Source organism: Anser cygnoides, chromosome 1 (assembly GCF_040182565.1).
Source record: "Anser cygnoides isolate HZ-2024a breed goose chromosome 1, Taihu_goose_T2T_genome, whole genome shotgun sequence".
Lineage (NCBI taxonomy): Eukaryota > Metazoa > Chordata > Aves > Anseriformes > Anatidae > Anser > Anser cygnoides.
In genome coordinates this window covers 195,376,356-195,389,476 of record NC_089873.1, presented here as the reverse complement: position 1 = coordinate 195,389,476, position 13,121 = coordinate 195,376,356, and the positions used below count along the sequence as shown (strand labels likewise).

The following is a 13,121-nucleotide window of genomic DNA, read 5'->3' as shown; positions in this document are numbered from 1 at the left end:
CAACTATAAAAACTAGGTTCATCTCTATTCTCACTTAAATTAAATGAAGCGGGATTTAAGCCACCACTTGAGAGTCCCTTTCCTCTGCAGTTTCCTGATCACTTTAAGGCAGAATAAAGCCAGCACTGTTGTCAAAAGAATTGATCCTGTCCTCTGTACAATCCCCAGCCACCCGTGCATGCCCCCTTACACTAGCATGAGTCTTTATTCGGTCACACAGTGAATCAAATTGGGAAATTGATCCATGTTCAATTAATCACAAAGGAAGAAAAAAAATAAAAAACTAACTAGGGAGATTCATTCAGAATTGCCTTCACTGCTTCCTGAATTATCTCCCCAGTTCTTCCAACAGAAATGAAAATACAGCAAACCCATATTTTGGGACAAATGTTGGCCATGCTGCTTCAAGGAACCAGAGAGAAACCTGCCTGAAACAAAATGCTTCATGTTGGTTATTGGTAACTGAGGCAAACACATCAAACTTTGAGACTGTTGGGACATTATTTTGGAATACCACTTCTGTGGAAAGTGTTTCAGGGATCCCATTTGGAATACAGCTGGTTGAACTGACTGAGGCTATCAGTTGGGCGGTTAATGCTACAGAACGACCGATTCAAACAGTATGAAATAATACTTCACAAATCAGCCGCTCGTGTTACAGGATGGTTTCTGAACTTTCAGGTTACTCCTACATGCATGACATTGATATGCGGGGCCATTCCGCTTGTGTCTCAAAACTCCAAAATCAGTTTGAGCTGTACGACTGGTAGGACAACCCTGACAACTATCCCGGGGATAGGACTCAGGACAGAGCAGCTGTCGGCTTGGCTGGACTACTCGCACCCAAAACCCACCTAACGCAGGCCAGCAGTAGCCGTGAAACAAGCACAAGCAAGACATATTCATAATGACAACACAGCAAGCCTCTGAAACCTACCAGAAGACATTCACTCTCTGGAAAGCAAGCCCTGGCAATAAAGTCACCAGAGTAACTTCATGTAAACAGCAACATTTTCCCAGTGGTTTGGGGTATCTGGAAATTTATGACAAGCCTAAGAAGCTGTGCAACTTTACAGCAGGTTGCAAAGAGGCTGATGCAGGTCAAGAGCTAACCGTGAACAGGATCCCTGACACCAGCCCTGCCGCATCTGGAGGGCACCATTTCCACTAGCAAACCATGGGAAGTCCATAACACTAGGACTGTCAGCAGGCCCGGTTCTCACCAAGTAAAGATCGTTTCCACAAGACAGCTGGGTTAACATAAAAATAAGCATTCTCAGGTGAAGAGACCTGAAAACCAAGTTTGTATGCACAGGAATTATCTAAGATGTTGATACTGGGCTTCAGAGAAAGCCAACACGGAAAGCACAAGGGTAAATGTTTTGCATCCAAGACACTTCAGAAAGGAAAGAGCCCTGTTTTTAAATCCCTTCAATCTTCAAATAAAGTTTAGATCAATCACAACACTAAGGTGGTCACTGGAGGCTTAGCCAAGCCCCCGTGGACTAGAAGTATTAACAGGTTTTTTCCCCGATGTTTAAAGGGAATACAGAAGGAGCAGGTGCTTTTTAAGTCTGCAGACCCGACTTAAGTCTATAAGCACAGAAGAGTGCAAAACTGAAAATGGACAGGCACACAAAAGATACAAGAAAAATCAAATAGAATTGAATAGTTCAGTTGGAAGAGACCTACAAAGATCACCAAGTCCAAATCGTAATTATAGCATATTCTTGAATAGAAATAATAATTCCTTCAAGGTTTCAGGGCAGCAAGCTGATATTTCTAGTCTAGCAAAGTCTACAACATATCTATAATTCCTCAGCAAGACTCCTTCTGGACTACTTAAACATTTTTAAGATTCCAGTACAAAGACTGATTAGGACCTATGACAGGCCTAACCAGAAGGATGCAAACACATTCTTCATAAGTTTAATTTCTCGGTTCCCAAACCCTTGCATTTCTGAACTCAATGCTTCTGCACATATGGAGAAATCTCCACATAGCACAGCCCCCTATCACTTGGTAAAAGCAAAAGCTAGGAGATCACCTGCTCTCAGGATGACAAGGGCTAGAATAGCCTCATGCTAAATATATTTTCACTTTTTTTTTAATGACTCTCCCTTTAGAAAATTCAAGCAGTATTTACATTTTGTACTTTTGCAATGACCGCATGTTGTTAGTTTTAAAAATAATTTATATCAAAATTAAGATAAAAATCAGAGCATGGTTAAGGCTTAAGGCTGCTCAAAATTGTTATTCGTAACTCATTTTCCAAGGAATGTGTCTTTATAAACATTTCTGAAGACCACCTATAACCTCACTGTCTATTTCCAGTTTTAAAACCTGAATGTATTTTTTCTGTCATTACACAACTCCAGTCTGCCTTTTTTTTTTTTTTTTTTGGTATAGGCACAAAAAATCATGCCTAAGAATTGGACTGCAGCAAAGCATACAGTTTACCTACATAGAGCCTTGGCAATATTAAATTCTTGTTAATTCAGGGACTGAGACTTAATACTTTAGTATGCCTGTCATGATGTAGAGGATAGAGGTCAACTTCCATTTCAGTCTGCCTTCTTAATGACAAGCGAAATACTAGTCAATAGAAGAGGTCTGAGATGAACTCTTCTTGGAAAAAAATTAGTGGCTATTTGAACTCTGCTGACAACATGGGAATGAATTTTTACTGTTGAACTGGAGTCAAATTAGGTAAATCTGTGATGTTCTTGTCCAAGTCTCTTCTCCATCAATGAGGACCATGGCCCATAAATGATGGTATGGACCCTTCCTTACAAGTCATGCCTTCTAATATTCTTAAGTATATTTCGTGTTCTCTGTGATTCATCTTCTACCTGAATTATACCATTGTGTTCACACAACAAAAAGAGTAATATTTTCCCCTTACCTCTCCACCAGACTTTGCTGGGATCTGCTGCTGAGTCTCTCTTAATTTGCGTGCATTGTCAAGTTCCTCTTGAAGTTTTGAAGCTAACTCCTTCAAATAAAGTGGTATTACTGATTAGTTGAACCATTTTAAACTTTTAGAAACCTTTCTATAAGAAGTAACTATTCATTCAATTTCTTTGCATTTTGATATATTTCTTAAAACCCTAATAACAAAAAAAAGACTAAAGAAAACATCTCAATATAATTCACACAGTTCTTTACCAGAGATAAAACACAAATAATCATTCAGAACAGAGGTATCTGAAGTACAGAAACATATATTGTAATAAGAACACAAGAAAAAATATGTTTAAACATTACAGAGTTAATGATAAATGTTTTGTGTAGCTAAGCACAGATGCTACTTCTATACTTCTTTTACTATAAAGAAGCTAGATAAGGAAGCCTGAACACATCAAGTGTATAACACACACACACGCACGCACGTGCACACACAGTGGGTCTAGAGAAACCTCTCAGAGATTTCTGCTAATGCAGTTCTACATTTCTCTACATCACATGTCCAGCTTGGCACTTAAAACCTGACACTTTGAGTGTTAAAATGGAGAGGAGATGGAAAATGAGAACGATACACAGTTTTGAGAAAACTGCTTTTGACACTCCTGCTCTCTTGCCCATCTCTTCATGAAGGAAAAGGCAATTTAGATGCTCTTGGTTTACTAAAAAGTATCAGGTGACAACCTATTCATCTATAAGAAATACAATCATTTATACTATGACCATTTTGCCAGTTTCAATGACTGGACTGCAGCAATCATGCCAACACTTTGCTCACCCAAAATTAAGTAATTTGATCAGTGCCATGCAGCGAGCCAGCACCAAAAACAAACTTAGATTTCATTTGTCCCACATGGTCAACCTTGAGCTCCAGCCACTAGGATGTCCTGTTACATAACCATCTGTTCTGATGTGTGGGGTGAACTTGTTCAAACAAGCTGCATTTTCGATCTGAACAAACAAAATCCACAGAAAATATTCAAAGAGCAACAAGGCAAAGATTAGTAATTTTATGACTTATATTGTTGGGGTCATGCTCATTTTTTCATTTCCTAAACTAATTCAGAGTGTACATGTAGAAAAAAACGTAAATATAAAATTAACAACAAAATTATAATGTGTCTTCTGGTACATGATTTTGGTCAAAACAAAACAATAGAATAATTAAAGAATTACTCTCTTCACACACCACCTGCATGCTTATTCAAAAGACTCCTATTACTGTCCAGCTAAAAAGAAAGAAGATATACTTGTGCTCAAAAATTCATTTGGACAATGCTACTGAAGCACAGCAGAAGATGAAAAAAGTCTAAATTTCTGCTGGTCTTCATGATAGTCTTTGGAAAACTTCACACACACACACACACCCCACACACACACTTTATAGGAATTAGTGTATAGATAGCTTCAACCATCCTCCCCATGGGAACACAAGGCTATAAAATAACATCTTTGAGTTGCTGATACTAGTCCATCACAATCCTGTAACATAATTACATTCATTCATAAATACACTTTTTCCTCACCAGCATATTTCTATCCCTACATATTAACTAGAAAAAAAATACAGATTAAAACATGGAGGCAAATATTTAAATCGTTTAAATTCATTATGTCTTAGTAGAAAATACTCTGCTGTAAGTTACTTCTAATTCACTTTTGAGTTAAAAATACTTGTTCAAATTTTATAAAGCTACATACATGCATTTGTGTCTAAAGGCTGTGAAAAAAAATCCATAAAATGTTTAAAAATATTTATCAAACACTTTTTCCTATCAAATTTAAATTTTGATAAGAGCTTTGAGAAAGACTAACACTATAGCCTAATCCAGCAATAAATCGTATAAAAAACATCCTAAAAATTCCTACAAAGAATCAGTGACCCTCATAAGATATTAGCCTGGTACTTGAATTCACAGCATGCCTTGCTCGTTACTTCTTAGTGATGCAGATTTTGGTGCACAGGCTGTTACAAGAGGCAAACAGGTGCACTAATAATGAATCTTAAAAGAAAAAAAAGAAACACAAAGGTCCACAGTGATAGGATTTACTTCTAAAAATACTATCTTATGAAAATATTCATAAAAAGTCATTGATACTTTAGAGCAGCTATTCAAAGCATTTGTAAAACATACATTAAAAACTAAAATTATGACCGTGTTATAACTGAAATTTCCCGGCAGTATTACTGAATCTGAATAACTCAGTATAGCCATCCCTAATGTAATAAAAATGTACTTCCAGAGTTCAGTGTTCAAAAAGAGTAAATTTGTGATCCATCAGGCTGCTGTCTGAAACGAGCCTCCCAAAGCAACACTAAATGTGCAGCGGTGGATCTCAGCTCCCAGCCTCATGCAGATCAAGCAGGGTAGGCATTTTGCAGCGCTGTCCACAAAACATTACACAGTGGTTCTCATTGCACAGCTGGATGCAACAGTTTGTGTGACTCTTTTCAGTTTCCAAATCCTAACCTAACGTGTTATGCTTATACAGCAGAGCTAGGGATTACAAGCATCTTCTTATGACAAAATTCATGAAATAACAAAAAGCTCAAGATACTTTGTCTTGTAAACACTGACTGGGAGCTTTGCAGTTTTCACCTGCTCCATGCTTAATAAAAAGACATTAAATCGTACAAAAAAAAAAAGGAAGAGAACAACTGTTTTGGGATATGCTGCCTTGTATACAAACCTGGCAACCTGATCCCTCTACTCTAGTCTATGAAGCATGGCATTTGAATCAGAAGTTACATTAAAAGTAGTATCTTAAATCTTATCTGATCAAATTTCACAGAACTTCTCAATTGCCAGAATAAATACTTTTGTTGCTGTTGTTGAAGACTAAAGTACTGTTAGCTTCTACGAAGCACTCCAGTAAAACATGACAATTTTTCAAAAACATTACCGTGTTTCCCATGAGCTCAGCTTTCACAATCCTGGCTCCCAGTCTGTTCATCTCCTCTTCACTAAGCACCCGAGGTGGATCGTCCTGTGCCGTATGCCTGTAAAACACAGCAGCTCTAAACCCATCCCAAAACAATGCAGTATTCACCTGTGTAATTATTACATACCTACTCTATTGGCATATAAGCTCCAACTGTCAAAGTAACCGATAACAATGTACCACAGAAATATATTTGCAGTCAGTAGCAGTCATTGCTTACAACAATTCTCTTTTACAAAGAACACCACCAAGGCGTCTGAAACCAAAAAGCTTAAACAAAACTTTCTCAAGGTATGTTTCATTTTATTTTTGAGGTCATTAAAATGAAACGCACTGTCTAATGAACACTTTCTCAGCATGAAACGATAGTCAAGAGCCAGTTGCAATTATAAGCAGAAAAAAAAGAAAGGAAAAGAGTAGAAAAAGTAACTTAAACCCATCCTGTATCCATCCTTTCTGGCTTTGGCAATGCTCTTTTACATGTCAGCTCCAGCAAAAATCACCCGTTTCCTAGTTCTTCTGTATGCCAAGTGGTCTGCCATCTCAAAGACTACTTCTATGCCCAAATTTATCTACTTACTGCACAATCTTTGTTTATAACAATGTTAGGGCTGATATGGCAGAATTTCCATGGAAAATTAACTGGTACCATTTTTAAAACATGAAATCTCCCAAGCAAACTACTGCTAATAGCTTCTTATAATAAATAACACCTCTAAGAACTACTGTAAAAAGGTAAACAAGTTTTGCTCATTTTCTCTAACCTTAGAATAGACTAAAAACAACCAACTCTGAAAATAAAATAGTTAACAAAAGAGATATAAGAATATAGTTACGATACTGGTCCTTGCTATTAAAATGAAAACAATTCACTCACTACTCAGTATGATTAAATCCTATAGGATTTGAAGAATGGGAGAGTTTTGAAGACGGTGTGGTTTTTAACTGCCAGATCTCTCATGGAGAAAGACTGCCAAAGTTACTTTTGTCTGTTTTGAAGATGTTCAAACCCAGAAGTCAACAAAAATCTTTACATTAACTTCACCAGAAGGAGAATCTTCATAGATGAAGTTCTCAATTCTCCTTAACCTGTATTTTCAAAACAAGGCAGAGCACCTCAGCAAAGGTAGCAAGAGATGGTTATTACTTTCTGTATGTTTTGTTTTAAAGCAGTGTTAATGCTTGAATCATCTATTGCCTAAAATTTTGAGACTAATGACGTGTTTTTTATCCCGTCTCAGATTAAACTCTGAAGCAGTCACGTTATTAAATGTGCTTTTCAGCAAACACTAGCTGCATGGACTTTTCCTGTGGGGAGATCCCTTGGACATCCAATCAGCACTTTTAATTAACCTGTGTCATAACTGTCCAAAACACTTTGATTTATAGGTTGAAGAAACTCCCCGTGTTTTAGAAGCAATAAAACCTAAAAGGTACATCGTCAGTGTGAGAGATGAGGAATTGAACCAGCAACACCTATTAATTCAAGTCTTTGTGTCAGTGAAAGTTTACTTTTTGAGACTGACTGAACAACCCTGGAAGCGTACATGTACTACAACCCTTAAAACCTTAGGAAGAAGAAGAAAGCAGCAGCTCAAATTGTTCCCAAAACTAACTGCCACGAATATCCAACCCTGAAAAGTTGCAAGAGACAGAACAAACCACAGTTCTCACTGAAGGGAGCAGGGAGACAGGTCAGATGCTGTCTCAAACACAGCAAGACGAGGCACACAGGGAGCTGAGAGTCAGCTTAAAGGAGCTTGAAAATAAGGCAATAAAAAAAGTAAAAAGACTCCATGGTTTTCCAGACCTAAGTAATTTTCACTTTACTAATAAATCAGCTCGGTAATCAAATTGGTTAAGAAATAGAATTACGATATAAAAGAAGATGCACAATTGGGTTTAACAGTACTAAAACAGAAAACATGCAAAAGAAAGTATCAGCTAAATAGCTTCTGTGCTTAATTCTCTTCTGTGAAGGAAAGAAGAAAATTACCTCAAGTTACCTTTTCTATCATAACAATTTAATTCAATGTACTTGAACAAGCAAACCACTTCCGTACACAATCTAGTTACCCCAAATTTTCCATTCTGCCCAGCTACAATTAGCATTGCACTTGCTACACGCGGTAACCAAAAGGTAGAAGGTGCAGCTTTTGTACTTCTCATACAAAGAAGTGAGTCACCATTACTTAAACGAAACACTAAAAATCTGATTGTAAAGCGGTAGTTGCTTGCTTTAAGACAACAACAATGAAGTGACTGCGGTGCCCAGTGCCAGGATGAGAGGCAATGGGCACAAACTGGAACACGGGAGCTTTGGGGATTCTGTGACTGTATCACTAACTACTGCTTGTTCATTATGTGCTGTACTGGGTCTGCCAAGGATGGAGTTCACGCTCGTCACAGCAGCTCGTGCAGTGCAGTGTTTTACACCAGTGACTAAAACAGGGTTGGTAACACACCAGCGTCTTGGCCACTGCTGAGCAGTGCTTGTACAGCACCAGTGCTTTCTCTGTGTCTCGCTCTGCACCCTCAGCAAGTAGGCTGGGGTGGGCAAGCAGCTGGGAGGGAACGCTGCACGTACAAAGCCCAGTCCCCCAGGAACCAAAAATCCATGGAGCAAATCAGAACAGATGCAGGGTCTTCATAGGGCCTCTCTCAGTATCTGCACTCTGGACGATCACCAAAACTCCCTTGTTAATCGCTCACCATAGTCAAACGAAGGTACACCGGGTGTCAAAACTTGTATTTGACACCAGCCGTATGGCAGAGGTGTTAGGATCTTTTTTTCTCCCTTTCATTTCTTCCATGACAAAAGGAGCTAAGGTCTACGCAGACTTTCTAAAGGATTATATGACATTTACACAGAGCATTTGCTGCTAATCGGTGAAACATTAACAAGATACAAGTTTCATATCTATATAAAAAGGGCAAGATTTTTAAGACAAAGGGAAAAACCTACCACACATAATCGTGCCTTTTTTTTTTTAATCTGTGCACAAAAACAGCTATGGATCACTTCTCCTTAACACGTTTTTATTTTCCCCAGGCATGCAGCTCTGAGTATATTTTCATTTTCATGCAGCCTGTGCCTGAAGAGCACTTTGTGCTCTTCCAGCTCCCGATAGCACCATCCCTCCTTACACAAACACCGAGGTTTCCTTATGGAAGGCAAAGCAGACAGAAGCCAAGTGTGGACCGTGCAGATCTGGCACCTGAATGAAGTCATGAACAAAGCACGACTCAGGAACTAAGCAAGTCTCACGGGTTCCAGCTGAGATAGGCCATACATCATTCTAACCAGACGTTTACAAACTGCACGTAAGTGGTAAGCCCCAGGCACTACAGGGCAATAAATACTTGGGCAAAATCTGGAAAAACAAAAAGGATCGCTGGATTCGACCATCTAAATGTCACATACACTGCAGGTTTAATGCTACCAGGTACTATTCTCAGAATAACTAAAGTAAAGATATATATATATATATATAATGTATGCAAACTGCTCATGGCAGAATTGGGAACTACTTCTCCCACAAAGCATGCTCAAACTCATGTTTAAAAAATAAAAATCTAGTATACATCATGCAATCTCTCCTTCTGCTATGAAAGAAAGTGTAAATTTCATTAGCTCCCTTCAAAGCAGAAAATGTAGTAAGTAAAATCAGGAAGAACTACCCAGCCTGTGCAATACAAAGAACTGTGTAGACACAGCCGCCTGTTTCTGGTTGACCATGTGGTATGATTTAATGTACAATTTTCCTTTGCAAAGACACAGCAGGGTATTTGCAAGTACTGTGTGTAGAAACAGTTGCAGGTAAAATAAATAATTTTAAGGTATTGCCTTGTTATTAGAATCCAACAATTAAACATTAAAAATAAATTCATGATGTCACTATAATTTTTTACACAAATAAGTGACAGCAGCTTATGAGAAGCAAGGAATTAATACTTGATTGCATTTCATCAACTGCTATTTCTGACTAAATCATATCAACCACCTTACATACTCAGGCCAAGAATAATTAATTGTCCAACCTTCCCAAGCAGTTAAAGTCTATGTGCCAGCATAACACCACCCTGACTCAAACGCTTTTGCACATGCTTACCTACTATCAGAAAGATCTGAAGGAAACCATTTACAGTAATTACCAGACTACTCATATCACAGGAAGAATCAGCAAGCTGGTAATAATGGAGAACAGGTGGCTTTGAGTAGAGTAACAGCTCAGTTGTCTGCAACTGATGTTTCTGACCACCTCTCCTTACTACTCTCCATTGTCTTCCAGTAAAGCAGGTCAGGCAGACTGAAATTCCCAATACATATTACCTTGAATTTTCCTCCCCATTCCGGTTCATTTTTTTTCTCATTTACAGAAAATACACTTTTGTAATCGGTACCTTCTACTATTTTTCATACACTATTACCTTAGCTTATAAGCATATCTCACAGGTGACAAATCTATCCCTTGCTGTAATGACTATGCTGCTAGTGAGCATTTCCTAACATTTAATCTTTGTCTTTCCTAAATCAAACAACAGATGAAACATGTTTTGTTTTTGTTTTGTTTGTTTGTTTGCTTGGGGCAGGGGGGGTGCTAAGAAGCCAATTTCATTGCAGTGTGCACTAACTTTATAAAGAAGCTGCAAAATAATCCATCGCTGGCAGTTCTCAAATGTGCTGAGGAGACAGAAGAAGTAGGGGTGTTCATTACTTCTAAACAGGTACATTTTGGCTGCAAAAAGATGGGAAGCTAGCGTCCTCCTAACCAAAGAGATCTGACCATGTAACTAATACTACACAAAGACAAGACAGCTTTAGGTGTAGTAAAATACCTGGAACATGATGTTTTAGTATCAGATGATGTTCGTTTCTTCTCAGAGGTATCACCTTGGAACTCCTTTTGTGATTTCTCTTTTTCATCACTTGGAGTTCTTTCACCATCAATTTTTGCCACAGCATCTGATGACTTTTGATCAGATACTAATTGTTCATTGCTATCTTGTGGGTGTGTTTGTGTCCACAATGCAGTATCCTCACTAGGTTTTTGAAAACGACTATTCAAAGAGCTATGAGCAGGCAGTTTTGAAGAGGACTGCTGTGGCTTGTAGTCCTTAGGTGCACTGTAAGATGATAAATCATCTTCAGAGGGTTTCAGAAATTTGTGTTTTATGTCACTTAGAGAGAGACTCTTCCCTTGACTTTGTTTTTCATCCATGTGTTTTTCAGCTTTGGAGCTGTAACCTCCCAGTTCTGAGTCTCTGCTACTGTGTCCACGTTTTTGGTCTTCTCTTGATCCATCTCTTCTGTAACCTCTGTCTTCTTGCATCCATCCCTTGTCATACCTCTCTCTCTTATGTCTCCCAAACATGTTCCTATCATCTTCGTGTTGTGTAGTGTTTTTCATATGCTGTTCTTTCTTCTCACTTTCTGAATAATCAGTTTTCTTCCATCTATCACCTCTATAATAATTTTCCTTTTTTGATGCAACTTTTTCAGCTGCTTCTAACCGTGACTGAAATGCTTCCATTGACTGCAAGAAAGAATAAAAACGTCATACTGCTTTTAAGATCATAGGGTATTGTAAAACTCTCTAAGAAGTATTACAAGAAAGGCACCATTCTGTGAAAATGAGTCACTGTGCAGAGCTATGAGCCATGGAGTGGAAAGGAAGACTAATACAAAAAAGAGAATTTATAGTCTAGCGTCTGAGGTGCTCTGTTGGGATGGCATTTTGATCCCTTCTCTTAGACTATTTCTAACTTCCATTTGGTGACTCTATAGTAAAGTGCTGAAGCACTCCTGGAAACAGAAGCCAAAGCCTCAGAACTGTCTCCTCCTGGTAACTTGGAGATTAGGCTTCCTCTTTCTCGCTCATGAACTTTACACTTAGGCTCACCAGATGCTCTCTTTCTATACAACCAATGATGTTCCCACTAAACCATTTTATGATCCAGTTAAATTCTAAAAAACACGGGAGAGCAGGTTCAAAATATTTAGCTTGAAGCAGGCTTTGAATCTCTGTCTCTAGCTTTCTGGACAAATACTCTATCCATTAGGCAATTATACAAAATGCAGAGTGTTCCTCTTCCCTCTTTTGAGCTGAATTAAATGCCATCAATTACACGATTTTGCTCAAAACGTTACATACTGAGGTACATCAGGGAAGGATCTCTTTCAATCACTACCCTGGTACCGCAGCAGCTAGAGTGTTCAGGTTGTTTGTACCTTAGTTTCTTGAAAAAGACTCTTAAAAATAATATTCTTTAAAATCACTCACACCAACAAATTTCCACCAGTGCTGACCCTGTTTGTTTTACCATTCAGGAGTGACAAGTATGAAGTCATACTGTCTTATCCAAGATTTCCACAAACAAGCCAACCTAACCAAAAAAAAAAAAGAAAAAGAAAAACCACCACCACAGAAAACTCAAATATAGCACCATGGCTAACACATACTGAACTCCCCACACCTTTGACCAATGCTTTTAAGGTCCGTATTACAATATGCAAGGGGGACAGGCCTTAAAGAGTTAATAATGTCATGGCAGACAACACAATAGTCATCTAAATTCATTTTTAAACACTTCAGATGCAAGAACCTTTCTCAATACATCTGGACTGAGCAGATCACAAGTGGCCAGAAGATTTATATCTGGTAAAATTTGACACATCTCTCTAAGTTATATTGACATTACTATTATCTACAAACTATATGTGCAGGAGAAAAACTTATTTCCTAGCAAACATCATAATTTTGAAAGCACTCTGGTACTTTGTAACTCGGATCATTTGATCTTCCCAATGTAGAAGATAAGTATTTTAATATATCCTACAGAAAATCTTGATATTTAACAAAAGAGATACAAAATTAAGTTGGGTACCATTACACTGTTCATCACTTCAGAAAAGCTCAAAAGGCTGCTTTCTCCTGCTTCTTTCCTGTGTCTGACACTGCACATTAAGTACACGTGCCTTCATAGGAAAGTAACCTTTTCAAAGCATCTACTAATATGAAAAAAAAATAATAAGAATCTTACCCCATATCTCTCAGCTACAATTTCCTCAACATTGCGTTTCTCTCTCTCAGCCTGCTCCTTCATCCTTTGATATGATTTTCGTAACCAACTTAATCCAGCATCTTCTACCACCGTAACTAAAATATAAAACAATGAGAGATCATGGTTTTGTATTTCAGTAGTCACTCCTA

The 13,121-nt window shown here is 38.1% G+C and overlaps 1 protein-coding gene across 1 annotated transcript in view; it reads right to left on the bottom strand.

The window, feature by feature from the left end:
• CWF19L2 (CWF19 like cell cycle control factor 2) overlaps positions 1 to 13,121 on the bottom strand; it is a 73,228-nt gene that overhangs the window by 42,495 nt on the left and 17,612 nt on the right. The window contains exons 7-10 of the mRNA XM_048078209.2: positions 12,952 to 13,067; positions 10,747 to 11,444; positions 5,869 to 5,965; positions 2,906 to 2,995 (exon numbers count right to left, since the gene is read on the bottom strand). Coding sequence (XP_047934166.2) covers positions 2,906 to 2,995; positions 5,869 to 5,965; positions 10,747 to 11,444; positions 12,952 to 13,067 — 1,001 coding nt within the window. The remainder of the gene's footprint in view (positions 1 to 2,905; positions 2,996 to 5,868; positions 5,966 to 10,746; positions 11,445 to 12,951; positions 13,068 to 13,121) is intronic.